Source organism: Homalodisca vitripennis, chromosome 8 (assembly GCF_021130785.1).
Source record: "Homalodisca vitripennis isolate AUS2020 chromosome 8, UT_GWSS_2.1, whole genome shotgun sequence".
Taxonomy (NCBI): domain Eukaryota; kingdom Metazoa; phylum Arthropoda; class Insecta; order Hemiptera; family Cicadellidae; genus Homalodisca; species Homalodisca vitripennis.
In genome coordinates this window covers 15711512-15735885 of record NC_060214.1, presented here as the reverse complement: position 1 = coordinate 15735885, position 24374 = coordinate 15711512, and the positions used below count along the sequence as shown (strand labels likewise).

General features: G+C 38.2%; 1 protein-coding gene across 1 annotated transcript in view; it reads left to right on the top strand.

Moving 5' to 3' along the window:
- Positions 1-24374, top strand: part of LOC124367354 (fringe glycosyltransferase) — a 130406-nt gene that overhangs the window by 15948 nt on the left and 90084 nt on the right. The window contains 3 exon segments of the mRNA XM_046824107.1: positions 17686-17734; positions 22466-22508; positions 22683-22742. Coding sequence (XP_046680063.1) covers positions 17686-17734; positions 22466-22508; positions 22683-22742 — 152 coding nt within the window.

Here is a 24374-nt window from a genome sequence, read left to right as displayed (position 1 = left end):
TGTTACGCTTTTTACCGCAGCTAATGGGTAAAAAGTTGACCTCTCGTTGAATTTTCTCTTTGCAAAGAATGCTTTCCATTGGCATTGAATCTAAACCAGATGACATTCATGACGTTTGTTGGAGCTTGAGAAGTAAGGCTTGCCAACAAATACTCTGACGTTGACTGTATGTATATCGGCGTTGGTTTGACCCAAGATCGCCAAGAATTCATCGCCATGATAAGAGCTAAGTAGGTGCCAATAGTTACGACTAGAGTATTAATAACTAAAATTTTAAGACTAATCATGTCGGTACCTGCAGCGTGTAAAGCCTTGAAAAAACTTTGACACCTTGAATGGATAACATGATTTCGGACATTTGCCATCGTTATAGGTTATAAAAGGTATAACACAACGTTTTGAAGATTGGAATCTATCCTCTTCGTCAGGTGGTGAAGGTATCTAATATACTATACAGCCGCATGTGAAACTGACTGACTGACTCACTGATATATAGATACAAATTCTAACATAGTTCTAGAAGTGCTGGAAACTTGAAATTTGGCACGCAGGTACCTTTTGCAATATGACTCGGAGGAAAAGTCTGAAAACTGGACATTTTTACTTTTAAACCCCTCAAAAAAATTATTAAAAAATGCGCATTTTTTTACCCTTGCAGGCCTTTTTTGTAAGCCTGATAACGGCCGAACCGTTGGAGCTAGCTCGGATCTGACGAAAAAATTCATGGTCAGGAATGAAGTGAACTACAAAAAAGGTCGAATGACTTTTTGCTCTATCTTCCATGGTTAAGTGACAAAACGCTTGAATATTTGACATTCCAGAAATTTTTTCGATGAAAATAATGTTTCGAGCCCGATAGCGGCCGAACTGTTGGTCGTAGCTCAAATCTGATTGACCGGTCAAATTAGCAAATTGCGCGATCTACAGAAAAGGTCCAGTGACTTTTTGCCCTATCTCCATTGGTTTGGCCGAAAAACGTGATTATGTGCAATTTTTTTGTAACTTTTACGTGAAAATTTTGTTTTTGGAGTCGATAGCGGCGAAACCATTGGTCGGAGGTCAAAATAAAACAAACGTTACATTTAGGGAATAAAGTGATCTACAAGAAAGTTCAAATAATTTTATACTCTATCTCCATTGGTTTGGCCGCAAAATATGATTAAGTGAAAATATTTGGAAAGTTTCGCCTAAAAAATGTACCTTCCGGGCTCGATAGCGGCTAAACTGTAGGTCGTAGCTCAAAACAAATTTTAAAAAATATTTAGAAAACAGCGCGATCTACAAAAAAGGTTAAATGACATTTTGCCCTATCCCCAATAGTTTGGCCGCAATTACGCGTTTTAAAGTATCGATTTTTCAAGTTTTACGTGAGATATTGTTTTCTGGGCTCCATTGCAGACAAAACCTTAGGTTTAGGCCAAATTAAAAATTTGATTTTAATAGAAAATAATGCGATCTACAAAAAAGGCCCAGTGACGTTTTACTCTATCTCTCATGCTTTAGCCGTAAAACGTGGTTATGTTGAAAATTTCACTTAAAAACTTAACTTCCGGGCTCGATATTGGCCGAACCGTTGGCCCTAGCTTAAATGTAAAATATTTTGTAACTAGCTATTGATCAGGGCCTAGTAACTACTGATACTTGTTACTAGGCCCTGGCTATTGATAGGATCTACAAAAAAGGTCCAGCAGCTTTTTATCGTTTATCTTTCCGTAAGCCTGATAAATGCTCTAAATGGCAAATTCTTTGTCGTCACTTTTAGGTGTTTTAAATTTTGCAACTATAATTAGTGCGATTCATGCTGGTTCCAGATTAACCTTGTATTACTACGTTAACGAGTGACTAAAACCCCCCTCCAAATCGGGAGTTGGCTGAGCGTTAGTGAAGCTTCAAGAGTAGATAGGGACAGAGTGTTTTTTTTATTTAATTTTATGAAATATTAGTTCATTGTCAAAACTCTGGCGTGGAATGATAATTTCCGAAGTAATTTAAACCCCCTGATCAACGTTTTATTTTGATAAAAATTCCTCGTGCCCAGACACAAATTTACTAGAAAAGTACCACGCGTTCTTTAACCCCCAAGAGCATAAACCTCCCCTCCCGGGAATTTCTTGGTTGATGAACTCCTGATCAAATTAAACCCCCTGATCAACTTAATAGTCGGACAAAGGTAGTTTGAAATTTATTTACACTAAATCTGTTTACACAACAGCTGACCGGTGCAGACTTTTATCCCAAGCGTTGTACCGACTAAACCAGAGATCGTAGCTCAAATCCGAGAGTAGAATCGAAAAATTTAATTAAATTTCCGACAAGGTAAAGTCACTTTTTGTCGTATCTCTAACGGTTAAGCCACAAAATGGCCTTAGAGTCAAAACTTTGATTAAAACTGGAAAATTCAATAAAATAGGTCTATACTATTCCGAATTCCGCTTATCCCCGAATTTGGCCAACACCCCAAAAGGGGGACTTAACCCCCGGTAACATTAACCCCCCCGGGATTTCCTGGTATGACCAGATAAGCTCCTGAGTACATTAAACCTCCTGAAGTGTTAACCCCCCCCCCCCCGGTAACATTAAACCCCCCCCCAGGGAATTTCCTGGCATGACCTCATGTCCGAATTTTACCAATCACCAAATCGCTCTTTTCCCCACCAGTGCAGACATTTATTCCAGGCGTTGTACCGACTAAACCATAGGTCGTAGATCAAATCTGAGGGCACAATCGAATTAAATTTCCGACAAGAATGGTCCAGTCACTTTTTCTCGTATCTCTAACGGTTAAGCAGTAAAATGCCATTAAAGTCAAAACTTTGATTAATAAATAAAATTTCAATAAATTAGGCCTAATTTAAACTCCCAGACCCTAGTATAATTCTCAGATATAACCCGTCACTGAATTCCGCTTATCCCCGAAATTGGCCAACACCCAAATGGGGGCCTGGGGGCGTAGCCCCCAGCGAGCCGAAGACGAGTTATATATTTATAAAGCTCAGGGCAACTTTTGGGTATATTTGAACCCTTTACCCTTTTTGAATTATGGGAATATTTTTTAATATATACGAGAAGATGGCTCTAAAAAAACCAATGGCATGTTTTTTATACAAATTAAAATTTTCTAGTCGTTAATGAACGGATTAGTTGGAAGCCGAACGTTCGTCATTGAAACCATAATTTATATACATATACTGTAAAGTTGTACATTCTTATCTTCATCTGTTTTACGTTGCGCCTAATTGCAAAATTGTCCAAAATTTCCACTTTAAATTCAAATAATTCCTGATGGCCTCATAGCAAATTTATTTTTCTGTCTTCAACGATGTATTGATTAACATAAATTTGGAAAAATTACAACCATTAATAGACTGTACCACCTTATAGTAAACGTTTTCAAATTTTTATTTGGGGGAGGGGAGGATGCAACCCAAACCTAACCAGTAGCATTTTCGTATCGGTTACAGAGTTTCGCTACAATTTGCTGCTGCCAGACGAAACCCGATAGTAATGCTTACCGGCACAACTGATACTGAAGTTACTCGTATTGCACTCGTTCCCAGAACCAAACGTGTACCGGGAAATCGTACAGGAGCAGACGTAAATGGGTTCCTGCAAAAACCTAATTGATAGAGTCTCCGATATCGTCAGAATGGCCGACTGTGAGACGGTCTCTTGTACCGGTATCGTTATCGCCGCCCGGACTATTTACGAGGTTCTCGGGTGCACACGCGACGTCTACATATACGACACGTATACGACAGTGTGACACGCAGCTCGTGTCGTCGTGTGCAGGGCTGTAGTCGAAGGGGGGTATTCAGGGGGCGGTTATGGATAGGGGGTCAAATATTCCAACCAGGATTTGTTTTCGAGAATTGCTTAGAATCGAACTGCGTAAATCGGAATGAACAGTCGACCTGGTTTAAAGTGAAACGATAGCGACATAAAGTGTTTAAAAGACCTTTCATTGGAAGTTATTTGTGCGAATGGCGTAGTGTAGCGGGTACAACGGTTTTCGAAAGATGACCGGATCAAGCAACGTCGCGTCGAACGTGGCGGTTGCTTGGATGATGACCGCTGAGCGATCCTGTCCTTGCAAGCAGCCCGCCTGCCCGGCCATTGGTGGTGGTTCGGAAGTCACCTTTAAGCCGTTGGTAAGGTTAAGTGTTAGAGAGGGCTTCTTAGTCCTAACTACGCCTGGTAAAATAAGACAACTTTACTTTACTTTATCTCTAGGTTGTTTCCCATAAATAATAAACGTACTGAAAATTTGTATTTTCGATCTATTTCTATTTCAGTATTGGATTTCTTTATTTGATCATTATTTAATGACACCACGTGTTAAATTACACTACCCCCACCCGTCACGTAATGACCTTTATTCAGAACCGGTAATGAGTTCCATTAAGATTAGATCAGCTGATTGATGTAGTTGGCCTTGGTGATGTAGGTAGCTAAGCTCTAAAACATTATATATTTTATAAAAGCGACCTGAAAAGTTTATCTGGTATATTTTAACAAAATACAAGTAACAATACATTGCAAGCAAGGCTTAAAGATTTCATACCATGTTTACTTACCTAATTAATCGTTCAAGAAATAGCCCATGAAAGCCAGTTTTAGTTTAACATGCTTATCCTACTTAATGCATTTTGAACTGGTAAAATGGTAATACAGCCATAACTTTGACCTGTCAGTGTTCAAGTCAGGTATCACCCTGGTCGCTTTAATTCGACTTCAAGAATATGTTTTTAAAAGGGTACCATTTTCGCCCAGGAAGGAGAAACCTAGCTACGGCCCTGAGTGTAGGCGTCGACTGCACCACCACTGTCGATACGGGAAATCTCACATCGACCACAAAGTTTTTGTTGTTACAACTTCTCTGATACGTTCTTCACCACATTATTGATACAATGCTGTACTATCAGATATAGACCAGTAACCTAGTCTCGGTGTGATTGGCAGTCCCACTCAGGTCCAACGGGTACGGTTCTCTTGTCCTGGTGCAAACTTTAATCGAATTAGTATATATATATATATATATATATAAGATTTGGTATGTTAATCGAGTACGACAACCGGAATGGATCGTCCATGCAGTGGTTTCCATGTTATAGACCAGAAATGTTTAATAAACACTTCATTGCTACCGCATGCAGAGCTTAGAATTCCTTTCCAGATAGCAATAAAGATTTGAAAGTCGGGCACGGTTTAATTCAGCTTTGAAAGATCTCCTCTTGGATCGGATGAACGCGGCCGCCGAGACCGATGATATGGGTGTGAACGGCGGTATGATGTCTGAGTGAATGGGTTTAAAAATATGTTTTCTTTGTAATGTAATATATTTTATTATCCAAAGTAGTGTTAGCTTTAATTTTATTTTTTTATTAACATTAAAAGATCATAAGCAGATGTTTTAATGTTAAATGTAAGAAAGGGCCATGTGGCCTTAAACCCCCCCCCCCCGTACTCATGTACTAATAAAGGCATTATGACTATGACTATACTGACAAAGTTTGCAAAAATACAAAACAGATTCAGAAAGCAGTACGAATAAATACAAACTCAGATCTTTTTTGGGGAAAATTTTGGTAATTATTTACCTTACCCATATCACAAGAAAATGCTCACAGAGTGGATATAGAAACGTCAGAACACAATTAAGGAAAAGAAAGTTCGAAAACTACCTCTAAAAAGTAATTTGTAGTTGAACGGGCAACAGTAGTGAATTTTTATGCAAAATGTGGTTTGTTACCTTCTAAAAATTACTTGTGAAATGAAAGTATAGTACATACGATTTTTAAAAGTGGTTTTAGCTCTTTTGTAGGTCACTTTAGTAGGATCGAAATTGGTCTCATAAAGCTGAAAGACCTAACTTGAGTTCCAGGCCAACAAATCATGATAAATCAGTCCATCTTGGCAGTAAACAATATTAGATAGTCACAATTCCTACATTTGTATGTCTTAAAAGCTACTGGAGTAATAAGGCGTCGACTATCTCTTTTACATAGATGATCATAAAATAGTTGCAATAAAATTATGGAAATTCAGTAATTCAAATCCGCTTCTGTAATAAACACGCATTGAAAGTATCAAATGTGAAATGTCTAAACACGATAGTAGGGAAATAGCATTGCATTCCGTGTTGAAACTAGTTTGTTTATTATATAAGCACTTGTTATGCCAATCTTTCGATCTTTCAGAGAAAACTAACTCTGGATTGCGCAATAGCGTATGGAGGGCGTGTCTCATACATCTTGTAGGCAGGCGGTGTCGTGCACTAGGCACCCGGATCTATTAACTGCGCATGCGTAGTACTAGCGCAGTATGACCAGTCATTAAAAGATTACTGTGTTACTACCTGCTCTGGCAACAACAGTCTCTCATTGGCGGAGACATTACACAGTACCTAGAATCCGGTATCTGGTACAATGTAACATTCTTGTTAATTCTGCTAAGTTGCTGTTGGGTAACTTGGATCCTGGTGCTATTAGTTCCCAGGCTGTTTCTCTTTTATTCCTAGTTCATAAAATGTTCACAAATTTATTAAAAATCGTTGTTTTGCATTGCACTTTTGAGCTAATACAAGATGCTCTTATTTGTTGTTCGTCAACGTGTGGAAATCTGAGAATACAATGTTTCAACAGAGTAACCCTGAAAACATCATTTAGCCTCAAATATTACCTAAAAAATGAACAATTATTTTTTAAGTGGGCTTCCAATTACCCTAACAATGGTGCAATCGGAATCTATGAGATCGCAACTACATCGAACTGAAAATATAATTTTATTGAATAAAATATTACAAAATGTATGATTTTAATATCTCTACTGCAGAATGTTATAGAAAGGTGTTTCAGTAAATTAGTGCATTATAATAACATTTTAAATTAAGTACTTGTTATATTTCCCTGAGTGAATATTTTTTACAGAGTAGGCTATTTTGCCCTGATGAACTGATTTCAGGTCTCAAATATTACGCCAGGCAATTAAAAGTTAATTATTATGTAGGTGAGGTTACAATTCTCGTAGTCTCATAGTGACTCTTCTTGGTCCAAAAACATTCTCTATTAATTTCGGAATGAAAGGGTCTATATAACTTGGTACATATATGGAATGAAAGGGTCAGAGAGCAGAACGTCAGTTTGTCTCTTAGAAAGATAGTAGGAACTTGGTACATAGGTCCCTCTTGGTCCAAAAACATCTTCTATTAATTTCGGAATGAAAGGGTCAGAGAGCAGAACGTCAGTTTGTCTCTTAGAAAGATAGTAGGAACTTGGTACATAGGTTCCTCTTGGTCCAAAAACATCCTCTATTAATTTCGGAATGAAAGGGTCAGAGAGCAGAACGTCAGTTTGTCTCTTAGAAAGATAGTAGGAACTTGGTACATAGGTTCTTCTTGGTCCAAGGAAGAACTCCGTCGATTTTGAGGTCAAGAGGTCAAAGGAAGTCCGTCCGTCCGTCAGTCATGCGATGACTTATTCCTTACGTTAGATATATATTCAAATTTCAGTTGATGAATGCACAGCTTTTGGATCTCAAAATTCACTTGGACTCTGGTGGGATTTGTGTTTCCGTTCTCTCAGAGGCTTGCTGTTGATATTAAAAGGCAAACTCCAGGTTCCCTAGTTTTAACACACGAACAGACGTGTTATGGTTGCGGCTTTTTACGCGCGAGTTGTTCCAACCCCCAAGCCTCCCCTCTATCCCACACGTACCAGACACGCGAGTTTTCCCACGCCATACACGTGACTGACACTCGCCACATGTTTGTACTCTACCCCTCCCCCCCTCGTTACCCTCTCCTTATTTACCCTCACCGCAGACAGTCGCAAAAACTCCCGGCTCAAGCACTCGTTTTGTCTACACATTCTAATATAACAAGGTGACTTTTAATAAAACAGTGATACAAAAAAATCAGTAACACTACGTTTCGAGATCTCCAATCTGATCTCTTCTTCAGGTAAATAACTAACCTAACTAACACATAATTACAAACTAGGTTAAAATAAACAAATCATACCAGAGCGTTGTGACACGCGTAAGTTGGGAATCACAACCACCATGTTGTGTGTCAACCTCACTAAATCTAATACATGCACTTAATTAAAAAAACAAACAAACACAACACTAATTATAAGTTAGGTTAGTTATTTACCTGAAGAAGAGATCAGATTGGAGATCTCGAAACCTAGTGTTACTGATTTTTTGTATCACTGAAAGATGGCAAATATCCGAAAAAAATCTTGTTTCTTTTTCAAACCTCCGTCGTTAAAACAAACTTCAAACAAGGTGACGTAATTCGTTATAATACCTTCGTTTTTAATTTAAATCGCTAAAAAATAAAATATAACTCTTTTTGTAATTTTTTTTTTTTTTTTTTTTTTTTAATAACACGCACTTTACATACATACGATTCGTTATTCTACTTTTCTGTTTAGGTTAGTTTTTCTCTTTTGGTTATTGTGTTAGTCCAATTTTGATGTTTGGCTGTTGTTTTATGTATTATTTGGGTTTTTGAGCTGACTGTACTAAATTACAACTGCATTTATATTGGTTTTTAGACAGTCCCGAAAAACCGCTTTAGAAATCGAAACAGTGAGCAATGTAAGGACAGAGCGTGCTCTCTCGTATTCTTAATAATATCTTTCAATCATGGTTTCATTTTTAATTTAATTTAAAGGAAGCTGATTAGATCTTGGTGAAAGAATTAGAAATTGGGATGGTGTCGCATATTTGTTAGTACTAAATTCTTTTTTTAATAAATATTATTTGGAAATGAATGATTCATCTAATTTATTGAACAACTAAGTGGTTCGGCGTCCACGTTAAACTGGTAAATAGCACTACACAGGTCATCCACACTCATTTTATCGTTAAGTATTAAACGAGAAAGCTATGATGGTCGGGATCCTAAAACAAACAAGGGGATGGTATTTATCTACGTAGAATCAAATTAAGTCGACTAAAGCTTGATTCTATTAAATTGTTGATGAGCAATCGACACGAACCCTTGAGCCCACTTGTGCGCTGCCAGGCGGAGGGGGGGGGGGTAGTAGTAGCCAGACCTGTCACAAAAACCGAGGGCTGCTGTCGGCGGAATTTCGGATAGAGACGGCGAGCGACAGGCCGGGGACGCGGGTACTGTGTTTCTGTTTTTGTGTGCCCTTCAGGGCCTACGACCACGTGCTTCAGGGCTGTAGGACAGACTGCCCGCATCTCCCTTCCTGCCCTCATTCGCCCTTCAAGACCTACTCGGGTGGTCAGCTCAGTCGCGATCATCCTCTGCGCGAGTTTGGTGTAGTCCCACTTGCATCAAATCGTATTGCATTCACGATATATTATCGGACTACACAGGTCATCCACACTCGTTTTATCATGTAATCTTAAATAAAGAATGAGGGATTACAGAAATGCCAAAATTAAAAATTTAATATCTGTGTTAATTTCTTAGGTCAATTTGGAAATCAGTGCCTTGGAAATTCACGAAGAAACAGTATAATTATGCACAACATTTATTTAATTTATCCTGTTTGGTTGGACTTCGTCATCCGCAGGTGTTGACAACTAAGTGGTTCGGCGTCCACGTTAAACTGGTAACAGGACTACACAGGTCGTCCACACTCATTTTATCGTTAAGTATTAAACGAGGAATCTAGGGTTGTTGGGATTCCAAAACAAACAAGGGGACTGTATTTATCTATGTAGAATCAATTATGTCATAATAAAACGAACCAAAAAGTATTTAATTGATCCAATTTGGTTTTAATATAATGCGTTACTTCCAAGGAAATGTGGGTTTTTTTGTGCCCATCCCCAGTGCGGACAGCTGGAAGTCCAGCATCCGCTGGTCCGTGCTCGGTCCCCGGGCGTGGGGTAAGTGATCTAGCGGTAATGATTTTGAAACCGGGCACGAGCTACACAGCGTACACCTGTCTAACCGCCGCCCCGGGTACACGTCAAAGAATCTTCTCAATTTCTCCCAACTTCTCGTAAACTCTGTCCAGAAAAGGTCCTGCCATCGGTGATAATAATAAATTGTCTGATCAGGCTTAAAGTTCCCATACAAGTTTGATATATTTCAAAATGTACCCGATTGGTGTATCGAATTTTATATATTTTTGTAAGGAATCCGAATACCATAAGTTCTGAACTGTTAAAAATATGTGGTTCCATTGCGTGAAATTGCCAAATTACGATTTCTTGAAAATGTTGTATCATTCGTACATGTGAGATTAAAAAAGTAAAATATGACGTATATTCAAAATTAGACATGTCTAACGTACCAAATTCAAGCGGATCTCATTGTTATTTGGATAGGTACAACTGGAATGTGAACATGTGTGATTTTACTTTTGATCAACATATTAAGTGAACTCCAAGTTGGAAAACTCAAATATGTACGTACGTATGTTAATATGTCACGTGTTTGAATATCTTATTGGTGTATGTTGACAATTTTATTTTTTCTGCTATTTTCTCGTTGTCATCACGGTTACTCGTAAGACCAATGAAAAAATATTCGCTATCGCTCAGCAAAATCCCATGGAGTGACATGCACCATCATCGATCGAACTCGGTATTCGTCGTATAGAAATGAGGCTTCACGCACAATTTCAGGTCTATAGGTCAGTTCTTTTTCGAGATATCGTGCGGACAGACAGACAGAAATGAAATTTGTCCAGTCCCACGAGTGATAGGCTTCGCTACAGCTCATCCAACAACCTCCGCCTAGTTTATCCCTTCAAGTAAGTCCTATTTCTCAACCCAAATTATTTGTAGTTAATTGGAAAAGACTGCAAGTTACATCGACTAGGTTTTGCTTTCCTATTCAGTGCACAAAAATTGTGTACGAAACAAAGTAACTGCATTTGACAGTGTAAGGCGTGTAAATCAACTGTATACCATTAACGACAATGAGGGTAAAATGATTTCTAGTGAAATCAAATTCTCAAACTTGAATATATCTTGGTTTCGTAGGGTTCTGCAAGGTGAACCCAATCTCGCGTGTGCTAACTTTACTTACACAAGGCGCGACAATTTCCACTACAATTGTTGATCTTTCCACGTTTTCCATTTCGAAGCTATTAAAACGACCAGGAGACTGTTAATCATGACCCCATCGTTGGTGACGTCACTAAACCAACAAGGAAAAGGTGTGGGAGTATTTGGTCAGATAGGAGTTGTTATCTCTACCTTCCCAGACAGTCGTATCTGTAGCAACGACTGTCAATATCGATATAGTCGCTGACAGAAGATCCTTGTATTGGTGGACAATAAGATCTGTGTTACTCGTATACATGGAAGACTGGTATCTGGTTCAATAGTAGAGAAATCTGACGCTGCACCAAGCGAAATATGAAATGGAGCTGAATTATTCTCATAAAATCAACCCTTCCCACCAAGCTACGTATTGTAGGAAGAAGTATGTTTGAAGCGATTTACCATAGAAACGAATGCACCATAATTGTTTAATTGAAAATAAGCCGTCGTCCTTTTCATCCTTTATTTCTTCTCATCTTCGTGACTCAAGCAAAGTCTGGTTCTGAATACAGAACATAAAATACAAAAAAAGTCAGATTTTACAATTTTTGTTATAGATTAAAGCTTTTTTTCTTGACATGCTTTAGCAATATTGAACCTTCTTAGGTTGCAAGTGTACCTCTTTAGGACAAATTTCAAAAGACTATTGAATGATCGATAACAGTCAGAAAAGATAAAAGAAAGTTTGTGGCTATGACTATAGACCTTGATAATATTAACTCACTTTACTATCTACCTTAGATTCCTTAGCTTGAAGTAGTTCCTCCTTTAGGATCTGAGATATATGATGCAGTAAACACTTTAAAGTTTCAAAAGACCATTGAATTATCGATAAAAGTCAGATAAGATCAAAGAAAGTTTGTGTTCATAACACTAGACCTTGATAATATTGACTCAGTTTACTTATCTACCTTAGATTCCTTAGTTTGAAATAATTCTTCTTTTAAGATCTGAGATGTATTGATGCAGTAAACTATTCTAAAATTTCAAAAAACCTTTGAATTTTCCTTGAGAAGGCAGAAAAGATTAAAGATTCCAACACTCTAGAGATGAGAAGTTCCCCACTACAGCGGCCGCTGCACCGACTCTGGGCTTGTTTTGACTACGGCTTATAAACACATGGCTCTCACCCACTCGCGGTGACAGCATAATGGCTGCTTCTCTACGCTCCTGTTGACTTCTGTTGCTGTTGCCTCCACTCATCACAATGCACATTGTACGACTTCCTCTCCTTCCGCGGTCCATTCTTCGCTCAAGGTCCGGCGGCCTTCTAGTTAATCCACTGATTGAGTGTCCCCAGCGTTACCAACTCTTCATTGGTAATCCAATGTTTCTGGCAAAGGTTCGCCGGTTTCGGATTTTTCATCATCGTAAATTTTCGCACGGTATGATTTAGAACATCTCATCTCAATGATCCATTAGAAACTCATGTTGTTGAATTTTTTCGTTGTTGAACTAAATGGAGAATAGCATGAGCAATTCTGGAGTGCCGATGGCCGAGCGGTCCAAGTCGTTGGACTTTGGATTTGAGTTAGAGATAGCAAATTCTGTCTGTGACCGTTGCACTTTTTATCAGTACCATCAACCTCGTACTGTATCGACTCTCCCCCTTATTCTGTTTGATAAGATCCTCTCACAGACCAGTGGCCCATGAGGCCGAACAGAATAAGGATTAAAAAATGTTCGGCCTCTCCTTTTTTTAAATGAAGGAATTTTTCGTTTGGTAGTAATTTCTAGAAAGTAGAATTTGTTTTAGTTTCTGGCTCTACTCCTTATTGCCGCCATATGAAGGGCATCGCCCTTGTTTTCTTCTGGTGAATATGTGTATCTGAGATTAACTTTGTGATTGTTTTTTGTATTAATGGCTTAATGGCCTTTTCTGAGGGTATTGTGAATTGAATTCTGGAAGCGAATGGTACAGTCTACAGTTTATCTTTTAAAACTGTTTGAACGTGTTCTGGAAGTTCTCTGGCACTGAGGCCTCCAGTAGCCAAGCCGAAGCCGCTCACCGCACCGGATTGCGTGCGGTTTGGCGGGAGCGTGTCCGCTAGACTGTTCGCAGCGACTCCCATGCGTTGTGTTCATAACCTTAATTAATTTTCTGGAGAATTCACGTGGGAACTTTTTCTCCCATTTGTGGGCAGGGTGACGCAACACTCTACCCATTGCGTGCGCAATAGTTTACAGTTCAAATAAAATAAAATCGTATTTTATTGCATTTTTACAATTTTACATTTCATTGCAAATGTCAGTAAATCATTTGGAAATAATAATTTATTCACGCACGCACCCAAACTTACATTTCCACACATTCATTCTATCACGCTCTCACTGACTCCAGATCCTATGCCTCTCATAAATCCCAGCGGCTCATCATGAACTCATCGACAGAGTAGACGCACTAGACACCAATAGGAGTTTTGAATTGGTTTTTATTGTTGTAGTTCTTTATACTTTGATAGAGCTTATTGATCAATCTGACACCAACTTGTGGCAGATGCTGCGTAAGCGACAGCCTGTGATGTTGGGCTCGATAGTTGTCCCTGCTTCTTGTCTCATATCGGTAAATTTCCCCCCCACGACCAAAGTGCATTTTGAACTGCAATACATGATCACATCGAATATGTAGATGAAGGGCAGTGACAGAAATTCAAGCGTCCTAAAAGATTCCCTGCACGACTCTGTGTAATTTAACTTTCCATTCTTTGTTTGAAGTTTATTTTTGACAATGGAAGCAGGAATCAGTAACACTACGTTTCGAGATCTGCAATCTGATCTCTTCTTCAGGTAAATAACTAACCTAACACATAATTACAAACTAGGCTAAAGTAAACAAATCTCACCAGAGCGTTGTGACACGCCTAAGTCAGGAATCACAACCACCACGTGTGTCAACATGGCCCTTAAGTTTCCAATTATTCTGACAGCCTTTTATGGAGTCTAAAGACTCGCTCAAATTTGTTTTTGGCACAGCCTCCCATAGGTACAGATATTCTTTAGAGGAAAATCACGGCGGGTGAAGAAGTTTATTCGATTAAATCAGTTAAGGTCCAGTGCTAGCAGTTTGACCTCCGAAGTTGTGGGGTGCGAGGGGCAGAGTGACTAATGTGTTAATTATATCACAGTGAGTCACTTGACCCCATCAGTTGCAGTGCTCTGCGTGCTCTAAGATAACAAGGCCATTTGCATCAAGTGTGTGTGACTCGGCTGTCCACCTACTTCGTGACAAGCAGCTGCTGCACCGACTTTACAAAAACTTGACCACTTAGAAAAACAGGAAAGTGATTTCTCTAGTTTCTCTCCTGAAGTATATTGAGGCAGTCGAGTTTTCCCTTGCGAGCTTGGTTTTGCCTCTCTTTAGACATTTGTTTCTACCATCTGGTTATGAGCAATGTCACAGTAACTACTCAAATTATTTGACTACAAAATGGATCTTTTAGTCTTTTCACAATTCTGTCCTTATGAAAGAATCGATGTCTGCTTACTGTATACGGCATTATAATCTTTTGTAAACTTTAAAGGATTGCTTGTTTTTCCTTATGTCCGCCATACTGTCTGAATTTATTAAAGGATTTCCTAGTGTTGACACATTTTGGCGTATATCCACTGAACTTTCTGAATTTACTTAAAGGTTTCCAGAAGTGTAGGATTGTTTTGGTCATATCCCCTGTTCAGGCTGAATTTATCGAACGATATAAAAAGATGTTGGCTTGTTTTGGCTTATATCCGCTGCACTAGCTGAATTTTTTGAATTCTACAAGCCAAACAATGTGTGTCATATCCTTCAAAGTCTCTCAGTGTCAAGATCTGTGAGATAATTCAAAGTACTACACCAAGAATTTGATTACATTTTTTTTCTCCTTTGTCTTTATCTACCACTGCAATACGATAGTAAAACCGACAAATCTAGAAATCCAGATTATAATAAGGGATTTCATAAGGAAATAGACAACATAGGTTTTGCGATTTTGTTCTTTTCGTTTAGTGTTCCAGCTGAGAAATACTATTATTCTTTTGAAAAATTTTGATCCCGGATAGTAAAAGTTTCCAAAACGCATACTTCGTTAAAATTACAAAGATATCAAAAAAATGGGAGTTGTAAAAGAAATTTTAATTTTTATCCATTTTGGAAATTTCATAGCTACCAGAGATCTATTATCTTTAGGATCTCTCGGCTACGTCCTGCCTTATTGAAGTCTGAGTGTTTCTACAGATTGCGATTTATGTCATCCTTGGTTACTTTCCAATAATTCCAAGAACTTCACGAAGATCTTAGAGCATATTTTATCTTGCTTGAGGGGAGATACACGAAGATCTTGGAGCATATTTTATCTTGCTTGAGGGGAGATACTCAGTATAACCGAATACCATCGGCTGGAGCGTACGTCTCAACAGCGGGTTTGTTTTGGAATGTCCTGCCTGGTGATGCTTCTTTAACATAAGTAGTTAGCTGCCCTTGTAGACGTCAGTGGCCTTTTAATCTACAGCAATTCCAGCATGTTCCTTCCAAATTATTTTTCCATACGTCAACTTCACAATATACTACAAAGAATATAAGCTTGACTCTTTTGCGCATCATCATCCCTTGATTTAACACCCAACGCCCTGGCCTAAAAATAGCAGAGGGGAAACGCCCATCAATAAACCACTCGTCTTGTATAACGAGGGTGGAGGTGGAAGGGTTAGGTCACATGTCCTGAGACTCGACTTCTGTAACACATGTGTCACATGTGGTGTGAGCCGATTGACAAAAACCGCCCATGACGGAAGCCGCGAGTTCATAGTCTCCCATTAATTACAGCAGCGGGGCGCCACATTTGGCGGTAAAAAAACCACTCCCCGCTTGAGACATTGCTACTTGACGTGGGCTGGTTCTCACGCTTCGCGGTGTGTAGATTGCGCGACTTGCGTGGGTGGCGGCGGGGTTGACGCGTGAATTATTTATTTCCCGCCGAGAGGCAGCTGGCAAATGTAACGCGACGAGGTTACGTGCATTCGCGGTAGTGCAAAAACTAAAACGAGACGGTTACATAACAAACTGTTCTCAGGCTAAATCCGGAAACATAAAGTTAGTCAATCTTAAAAACGCCAAAGTCAACCTTAATAAAGCCAAAATCGATCTTAACAACAGAAAGACAATGTTAACAACTCCAAAGCCAATCTTCACAACGCCAAAGTCAATCTTAGCAGTACCAAAATGAATCTTAACAATACCAGATTCAGTTTTAAACCAACCCAAAGTCAATCTTAAAACGTCATAGTCAATCTCAACAACGCCGAAGCTAAACTTAACAACGCCAAAATCAATCTTAATAAAGCCAGAGTTGATCTTAACAATGCCAAAGTCAATCTTAGCAGTACCAAAACGAATCTTAACAATGTCAATCTTAACCCACCCAAAGTCGATCTTAACAACGCAATAGACAATCTCAATAACGCCGAAGATCTCTTAACAATGCTGAAGCCAACCTTAACATCGCCAAAGTCAATCTTAACAATACCAAAATGAATTTAACGATGCCAAAGTCAATCTTGACCAACCCAAAGTCAATCTGAACAACGCAAAAGTCCATCTTAACAGTAGAAATGTTGTAGAACAAAGTTTTACTTCTATGTTCTATTATGCGTTGACACCTAATTAATGTAGCAGATATCACTTTATTAAACGTTATGTTTGTTTTTAAATACGTGACAGTTTTAATTGTCATAATGAACTTTGAAAAAGAAATATAAAGTACCTAATACAAGTAACGACAAACTTGCCACCGAATGGTGAAAACTTTTGTCACGGCACGCTTTTACCGTAACCGTTAACTTTAAACTGTCTGATTCTTCGGAAGGATGCACGATAACTTATAAAACCTCGGTGAAGTGAGGGACATTGAATTTGGTTAAGGAATGGATTAAAGTAAGTAGTTCCAGTAGGAATTTCCTATACCGCAGCAGAAAGATGGCAGATAGAATTCGTTTCCCTGCTCAGAAACGCTCGTCATTGGAACGAATTTCCCACGTTGTAGATCAGTAATCCATAGCGGACTTTCAATTCTTGTACACTGTTACAGAAGCTAACGTTCTACATCCATTGCTCTTTTTCTTATTTTGAAGTGAAGAAAGCAACAGCATAGAGCGTACAGTTCTTTTTCCCAGTTTGAAATATAATATCAATTTACTCGATCTATATTAGTTGGAATGGTACTTACTAAAGAAAAATGATTGCGCAAAAATTTTCAAGTGCAAATTTTATAATCAGATTTGCTGTTTAAGGAAACTAAGGTAATTTAAAACTAGTTTGTTCACAATTTGAGGCAAATAGTTCGAAAATTACCAAGTTGTGTCTGGAGGTTATGATCGGTTCACATTTTACTCTCCTGTATTTTACTATAGAATTGAGACTAATTTGAAATTTGGACATGAGTTATCTACCGTACGCTATACCCATGCTCATAAATTAATAATTGAACTTCAATGCATAAATTATTTTAGGTAGATCTACCGTCCATGTGAAGTCACGAAAGCTTAGCTAGATTAGTACTAGTATGTAGTTCGCCAGGCCGCCACGTGGAGCGCTGGAAGCGGCGCGCCTGCCCCGGCGTTGTGGCCGTTGTTGTTGCATGGCTAATGCTCACCATTGTCCGCTTTTTGTTCCAGATATGGTTCTTCACCGATACTGATGACCCGGAATTCCAGCAAAAAACCAGTGAGTACACTACATTCGCTTCTCGCTTCTCTCCTAGCCTCCCAGTCAGCCGCAGTCAGATCATAGTAACTTTCCTGATCTCCTGAAATACTGAGTCTAACTTACCCTCTACCCAACGCAATCATTGAGAACCTTTCTAATTGTACTTTAGTCAAACCCATAGAGATAATTTTCTCACAATCCTAAAGACAAGCGGATGTGCCTTGTAGAATTCCTTCCACACATAACCAAAGACTACAAATAAAAGTGACAAATGTTGTGAAAACGTCTTTTTTGTCCTGATATGCATCTGACATTTTTCAGTAATTTTTTTTCTAACAGGAAAACTTCTAGCCTCTCGCATTATTCTTAACTGATCTGAACTATGGGGATCCTAAATATTTAGAGTTACAGAGTTACGGGTGATGAAGGGTCAGTTCAACCACGACTCCACCTCAGAAGTTTTTTTTTACTTTATTGTCGTACTGACACATAATATATATATATATATATAGTGGTACATATATATATATATATATATATATATATATAAACATATATATAAACTAATCTATTTTACATACAACAATATTGTACTAAAACTAAACTTAAACTTAACAAATTTTGTAATTCTTCAAATATCTAAAACGTTTAAAAATAAACAGATTTTTAAACATCTTAAGCGAACTATAAAATAAAAAAGTTACAGACAGTTATCACAGGATGAAATAAATCAACAAATGAATCCAGACAACAACAAAAACACGCTAAAACTCTAAACTAGTGTCAAAGAACTCCCCAACCGAGTAAAACTCCCCTGATCAGGAACTCTTTCAGTTGACTTTTAAATCTTGCTTTTACGGGTTCGTTTTTTATATTTCGGGGCAAGCAAGAGAAGAACTTCGCTCCAGCATTGTGCGGTAAAGGCTAAAGCTGAACGATGAGGAGTCTGGCGTAAATTAATGCCAGCTCTAGTGTTGTGCTCATGAATTTCAATACCTGTTAATGTAGTTTTGCTTTTGAATTTGAAAAAAAAAACAATGGTTTCATAAATGTACAAAGCAGGAAATGTCATTATACTTAAATCCGAAAAGTAGCTACACCCCTATTGCTTCACTCTTTCTTCCCCTAGTTCTTACTCAACTGTCAGTGCATGATTCTTCTTTTTCCACCGCATACGCAACTGTGATTCTACAAATTCTCTAGATCTCCCAAATCACCGCTGAGAGTTGGAAGATCTCTAGAGGAAGCGCATGGCTTCGATGAACTAAAATTCAACCCACTCAACGATACTGGGGGAGGTCTTGAAAATGACTTCTTTCCGGCGGCGTAGGTCAGCCAGTAAGTGCGAGGGCGAGGGCCGCCGTCACCGGAGCGAAACGGAATAATGGAACCGACAGAAGACATTAGTTCGGGCCGGTCGAGCGAGTAGTGGGCGCGCATGTGTGAGAGGGAAGCAGCAGCAGCAGCACAGGAAGTGACTGCAGGTGCGCAATTAAATCGCTACAAGTACACACAACACTGCCGTGGGAACTGTGGCTCTATTGTGGCCGTGGAGGCAATGCGAGCGGAACGTCTACATTGGGGACTTCCAGGCGATTTGTGAACAATTTGCGTTTTGACCAACAAATAATGGTCAGACCAGAGTAGGATTATCGGTTGGGTGCCTTCCTTTTAAATATTTCGCACATCGTTTGTGCAGCATTTTCAGTTCTATGTACGTGAAATACTGGATGTACAACAGACATTCCTGCAATTCTTTATCAACACTGTTGAACTTATACTTTCCTACTTTCTTCCTTATTTATGATTCTCTGACAGGCCATTAGTCCATGAGGACAAGAAGAATAAGGCCAAAAGAGGAGTCAGCCTCTCCTGGTTATCAAAGAAAACTTAAAATCTTTGTGAATCTTTTTTATCCTCACTCTTTTCCTTATTTTGCGTGATAGGATTCTCTCACGCAATTGGCCATGAGGACGAACAGAATAAGGCCAAAGGGGAGTCAGTCTCTCATTTTCATCAAAGCAAAATTTTTAATCTTTGTGAATCTTTTTGATGGTCACTTGTGTTGTACGTACTCTTTTCCTTATTTTGAGTGATAGGATAATCTCACAGGCCATTGGTCCATGAGGACGATCAAAATAAGGACAAAAGGGGAGTCAGTCTCTCATTTTTATTAAAGGAAACTTTAAAGACTTTGTGGATCTTTTTGATCATTACTTGTAGTGACCGACTCTTTTCATTATTTGCGTGATAGGATTCTCTCACAGGCCATTGGTCCATGAGGACGATCAAAATAAAGACAAAAGGGGAGTCAGCCTCTCCTTTTCATCAAAGAAAACTTTATAATCTTTGTGACTCTTTATGACCATCTCTATAGAACTTGTAATGTACCGACTCTTTTCCTTATTTTGTTTTATAAGATTCTCGCACAGGTCAGTAGCTCATAAGGACGAGCAGAATAAGGTCAAAAGGGGACTTGTCAGGCTCTCCTTTTTATTAAAAGAAATTTTGAAATCTTTGTCAGTCTTTTTAACCATCACTATAGAACTTGTAATGTTCTGAATTTTTTCCTTATTTTGTTCCTTATCCTTGCACAAGTCAGTTGCTCATGAGCACAATCATCAACCTCTCTTTTTTCTAAACATAATATAGAGTGTTTTGGGTTCTCAAGCTTGAGTTCATAAGGGCAAGAGATAATCATAAGGTATCAAGTTTCACGCACTAGAAAAATGTTTAGTCTGTTAATTCTAAGAATTTCCTTTTTGGCTCGCTCCTCGCCGTACTTTATAAGAAATTTAAACTTTTGTGCCATCAACCATTGGACCCTCTGAATGACTGGTCTCTGAGTATACAACTCCGAGAGGTCTAAAAAACCTCCGCCTATACACTCTTGTCACTGGCTTCTCGATCATCTTGCCGCATGGTTTAATTTAGCCTCTTGAGCTAATTATTGATCCCTTAGACATACCTGGTCTCTGGTCAGCTACTGGTTTGAAACTTTTTCTTTTATGTTTTCAAGGTTTCACTTGTGCCAAAAAGGACATGTTAATGCCTTGGGTGTAGGTTTTTTCGCTGTCAATAAACTCTGCTTTTTAATTGCTCGTAAACATATTAAAAACATCAACCTATCATAAGGAAATACCCGGGAGTTGTTTTTCATATCTTATCTGAAATCATACCATACGGTTAATCTACAAATTAATAGAGAGAAACTTTGTTATTTGTAAAAGTTAATATAAAGTAATAGATAAGTTCGGAAATATATCTTTGATGAATTACGGAAATATTTCATCCAGATTTCAGGGCTGGCCACGAATGAAACGTAAAGAGACTAACAATAAATTTTTGAGACAGGTATATATTGAATGTTCTTTAACTGTCCAAAGATTGTAAGAAAATTAAAATTTCCAGTTTGTAATACGTAAATATTTTTTATTTTAATGTACAAAATAAACATTGTAATACTAACAAAGATCCTAACTCGTAGGAAATGTTCACTTCCGATCTTCACAATAGGAATTGTTTAGTGTATATATACTTTTTAAATCCACAATACTACCATATGTGTAAGAGGTTCTGATTTGGTTTTAAACATTTGTTTGTTTAAATCTTCAATGTTGTAACATTGAACTGTTTCGTCTCTCTGGCTCGGTTGTATAAAATATTCTCCAGGCTTGTTTACTCTCGAATGTAATATACACGACTACAGTAAGTTTAGGGTAGGTTGATGGGTTTCCATACCTGAGAAAATGAATGCAGAGGCCTCTTGCTAATCTTCGCCAGATTTCCTTTTGATGCTCGAATTTTAAATGAGTTCTCATATGGATCTAATTAATTTTGAAATGGGATATTTTTCGTCGTGAAAAGAACCAATCTCTCGCCTGCCAGCCCTAAGGTCGAGTGAGGGCGTGCTGGGCTGCCGCTCCGCTGCTGGAGGTCAAGTAGGGCCTCCCACCGCCCTGCAGCCCTTCAAGCATGAAGAATGCCATAAATCCTTGACCCACCCCCGGCAAGACAAATAGCCACCTAATATCATTAAAGGATCAATTTAGTAATCTTGGACCATAACAGATTGGGTAGAAAATGCGCTGGTAAGAGGCCGTGATGAATACCACCTGTTTTTTGTGGCCGATTTTGGGGGTGAGAAATTCTCGTAAATTATTCTAAATGGGTTCAAATTTCTGCACTTTGCTGTACGTCGTGTTGCTATGGGAACCCTATTTCTCGCTATGTATCGTACAGTTAGTACAGGTTAGGTAGTTATGTAAAATTATTTAGGAGTTACGATGATGAATTCTATTCAGATGAAGTAAAGTTAACGCAATTGTTAGATAAAAAAATGAAATTCGCGAATAAATCTTCCTCTGTTACAAATTAACGTTAAAATCAAAGCACTCCTTATTGTAAGATTAATAATTAATTTCATTCAATTAACAAAAAATCCTTTTGCGATAATGGATACACTGTTTTGAGCTATCGAAGTGATAATTACAATCAATATGAGGGATGATTGATGCAAACAAAACCTTTGCGATAGTAGCATAAACTATTTTTGAGTCATAGCAATGATTATAAAAATCAATATAAGGGATAATTAGATGCAAACAAAAGCTTGGCGATAGCGGCATAAACCGTTTTTGATTACATAACCAAGATCAGAAGTTGTTTATTACACTAGGCATAATGTAGCGTACTGCAAAGTTAAAATTTTCATCAATATAATTAATACAATACTGTCATTCTTTTCAGATGGCCACATGATCAACACAAACTGTTCTTCTTCTCACAACAGGTAATTATACAGTATTTAAATACGAGATAGATATGTATGGAGTTTGTATCTAATAATAGGTGGAATAAAGTATGTGTGTGCATTGTGCTAATGTGTTATATGGTTATTAATTAACCGTTAGAGTAAATAATATTAAATTTAATTCCTCTTATTAAACGGCTGTCTCTATTTTAGGAAAGCGCTGTGCTGCAAGATGTCTGTGGAGTTTGATGTGTTTCTCAACAGTGACAAGAGGTAAGTGGATTTTCACTAGCATTATAAGTGTTATACAAGATATTGCATATGGAATGTCAGATTGTTATGGGATAGTTTTAATTTAAAGCTTGGAAATTGTTTCCAAAAGAGGGTTAATGACTGTTGATTAAAAATTACCAACCCATTTCACTGACGGTGTGATTTTAAAAAATTTACAAAATTTGGTTTTCAAAGACGCAACAAGGCGGCAACTAAATAATAAGACGTGTAATTGCTTGTTGGTGTGGCTAGTTGGCGATTTTAATCACTGTTTCGAAAATCTACAGGAGAGAGGGATAAACTACGTAATTGCAAGGAAATAATAAACTATCGACCAATTTCACTGGCACTGTGGTTTTTAAAATCAACAGATTTTGGGAAAAGGACGGAGTACTAGCTTTTTAGATTGAAGCGGGCTAGGGAAGGGTAATCTAGGTATTGCATATGGAGTGTCAGATTGTTATGAAAAAGTTTTCATTCAAAGCTTGGAAATTTTTACCAAAAAAGGGTTAATGACTATTGATTACAAATTACCGAACCATTTCACTAAAGGAGTGATTTTAAACAGTATTTTAAAACTCGGGTTTTTAAAGACGCAACAAGAAGGCAACTAAATAATAAGGCGTGTAAATTGCTTGTTGGTGTGGCTAGTTGATGACTTAATCACAGTTTGGAATATCTACAGAAGAAAGGGATAAACTACGGTAATTACATGGGAATAGTAAACTATCGACCAATTTCACTGACGCCGTCGTTTTGAAAGTCTCGACGGATTTTGGGAAAAGGACGAAGTACTAGCTAGTTTAGTGTAGATTGAAGCGGGCAAGGGAAGGGTAACACGCTGGGTGAGAGGTCAGGGCTCAAGGTCTGGAAGGATTTCGGGGGTAATCCGAGCGTAGCCGCCGCTTGCCACCTGACGGCCGGCACCACAACACACGTGCACCAGCTGCCGTCCTTGTGGGACAAAGGGTAGGCCCATATCTCTGGCAGCGGTCAATCTTGAATTGCTCATGAATGCTCTGTTGAGGTTTGATGTTCGCCAGGTGGACCGTTAAAATAAACATTTTTTAAAGGAGCGTAAATCTGAATGGCTGTAAAAATAGTCTGATCTAATCTCTTCGAATTGAATTAGGAAGGTGTAACCAATTACATCTAGCTCTGAACAATATGAATTGTCATGTTTTGTCAGTTTAAAAGAAGAGGTTATATAAGATGACAGACATTTCTTCATGCACCTTTTTAAAGTTTGTGGGTGGAAAAGCAATGTAATAGCTGTTTTTGAAGGCTGTAGGAAAATAACCTTTAGTTTTTCTCATACAAAATTTACACCCTTATTTTTGTTTGTAGCGCGCTCGAAACGCTTTTTTTGTAAAGTGTATCCTTTTTTAGTATTTAAACGATGAAGTGCAACAAAGTTTGAGATTTTTTTCTAGGAAGCCATAAAAACTAGAATTTTTTGGATGCGTATTAGGTACCTTTAAAATTATACATTTCCTATAACTCAATGACTAAAAATAAAAGTGTAAAATTGAATGAGGTCCAACATTGTTCTTATGGGGCATTGTGCTCATAGTAGCTTTACTAACGTTTCAACGACGTTTTGGACGCTTTGCAAGGCAGCTGATCGAAGAA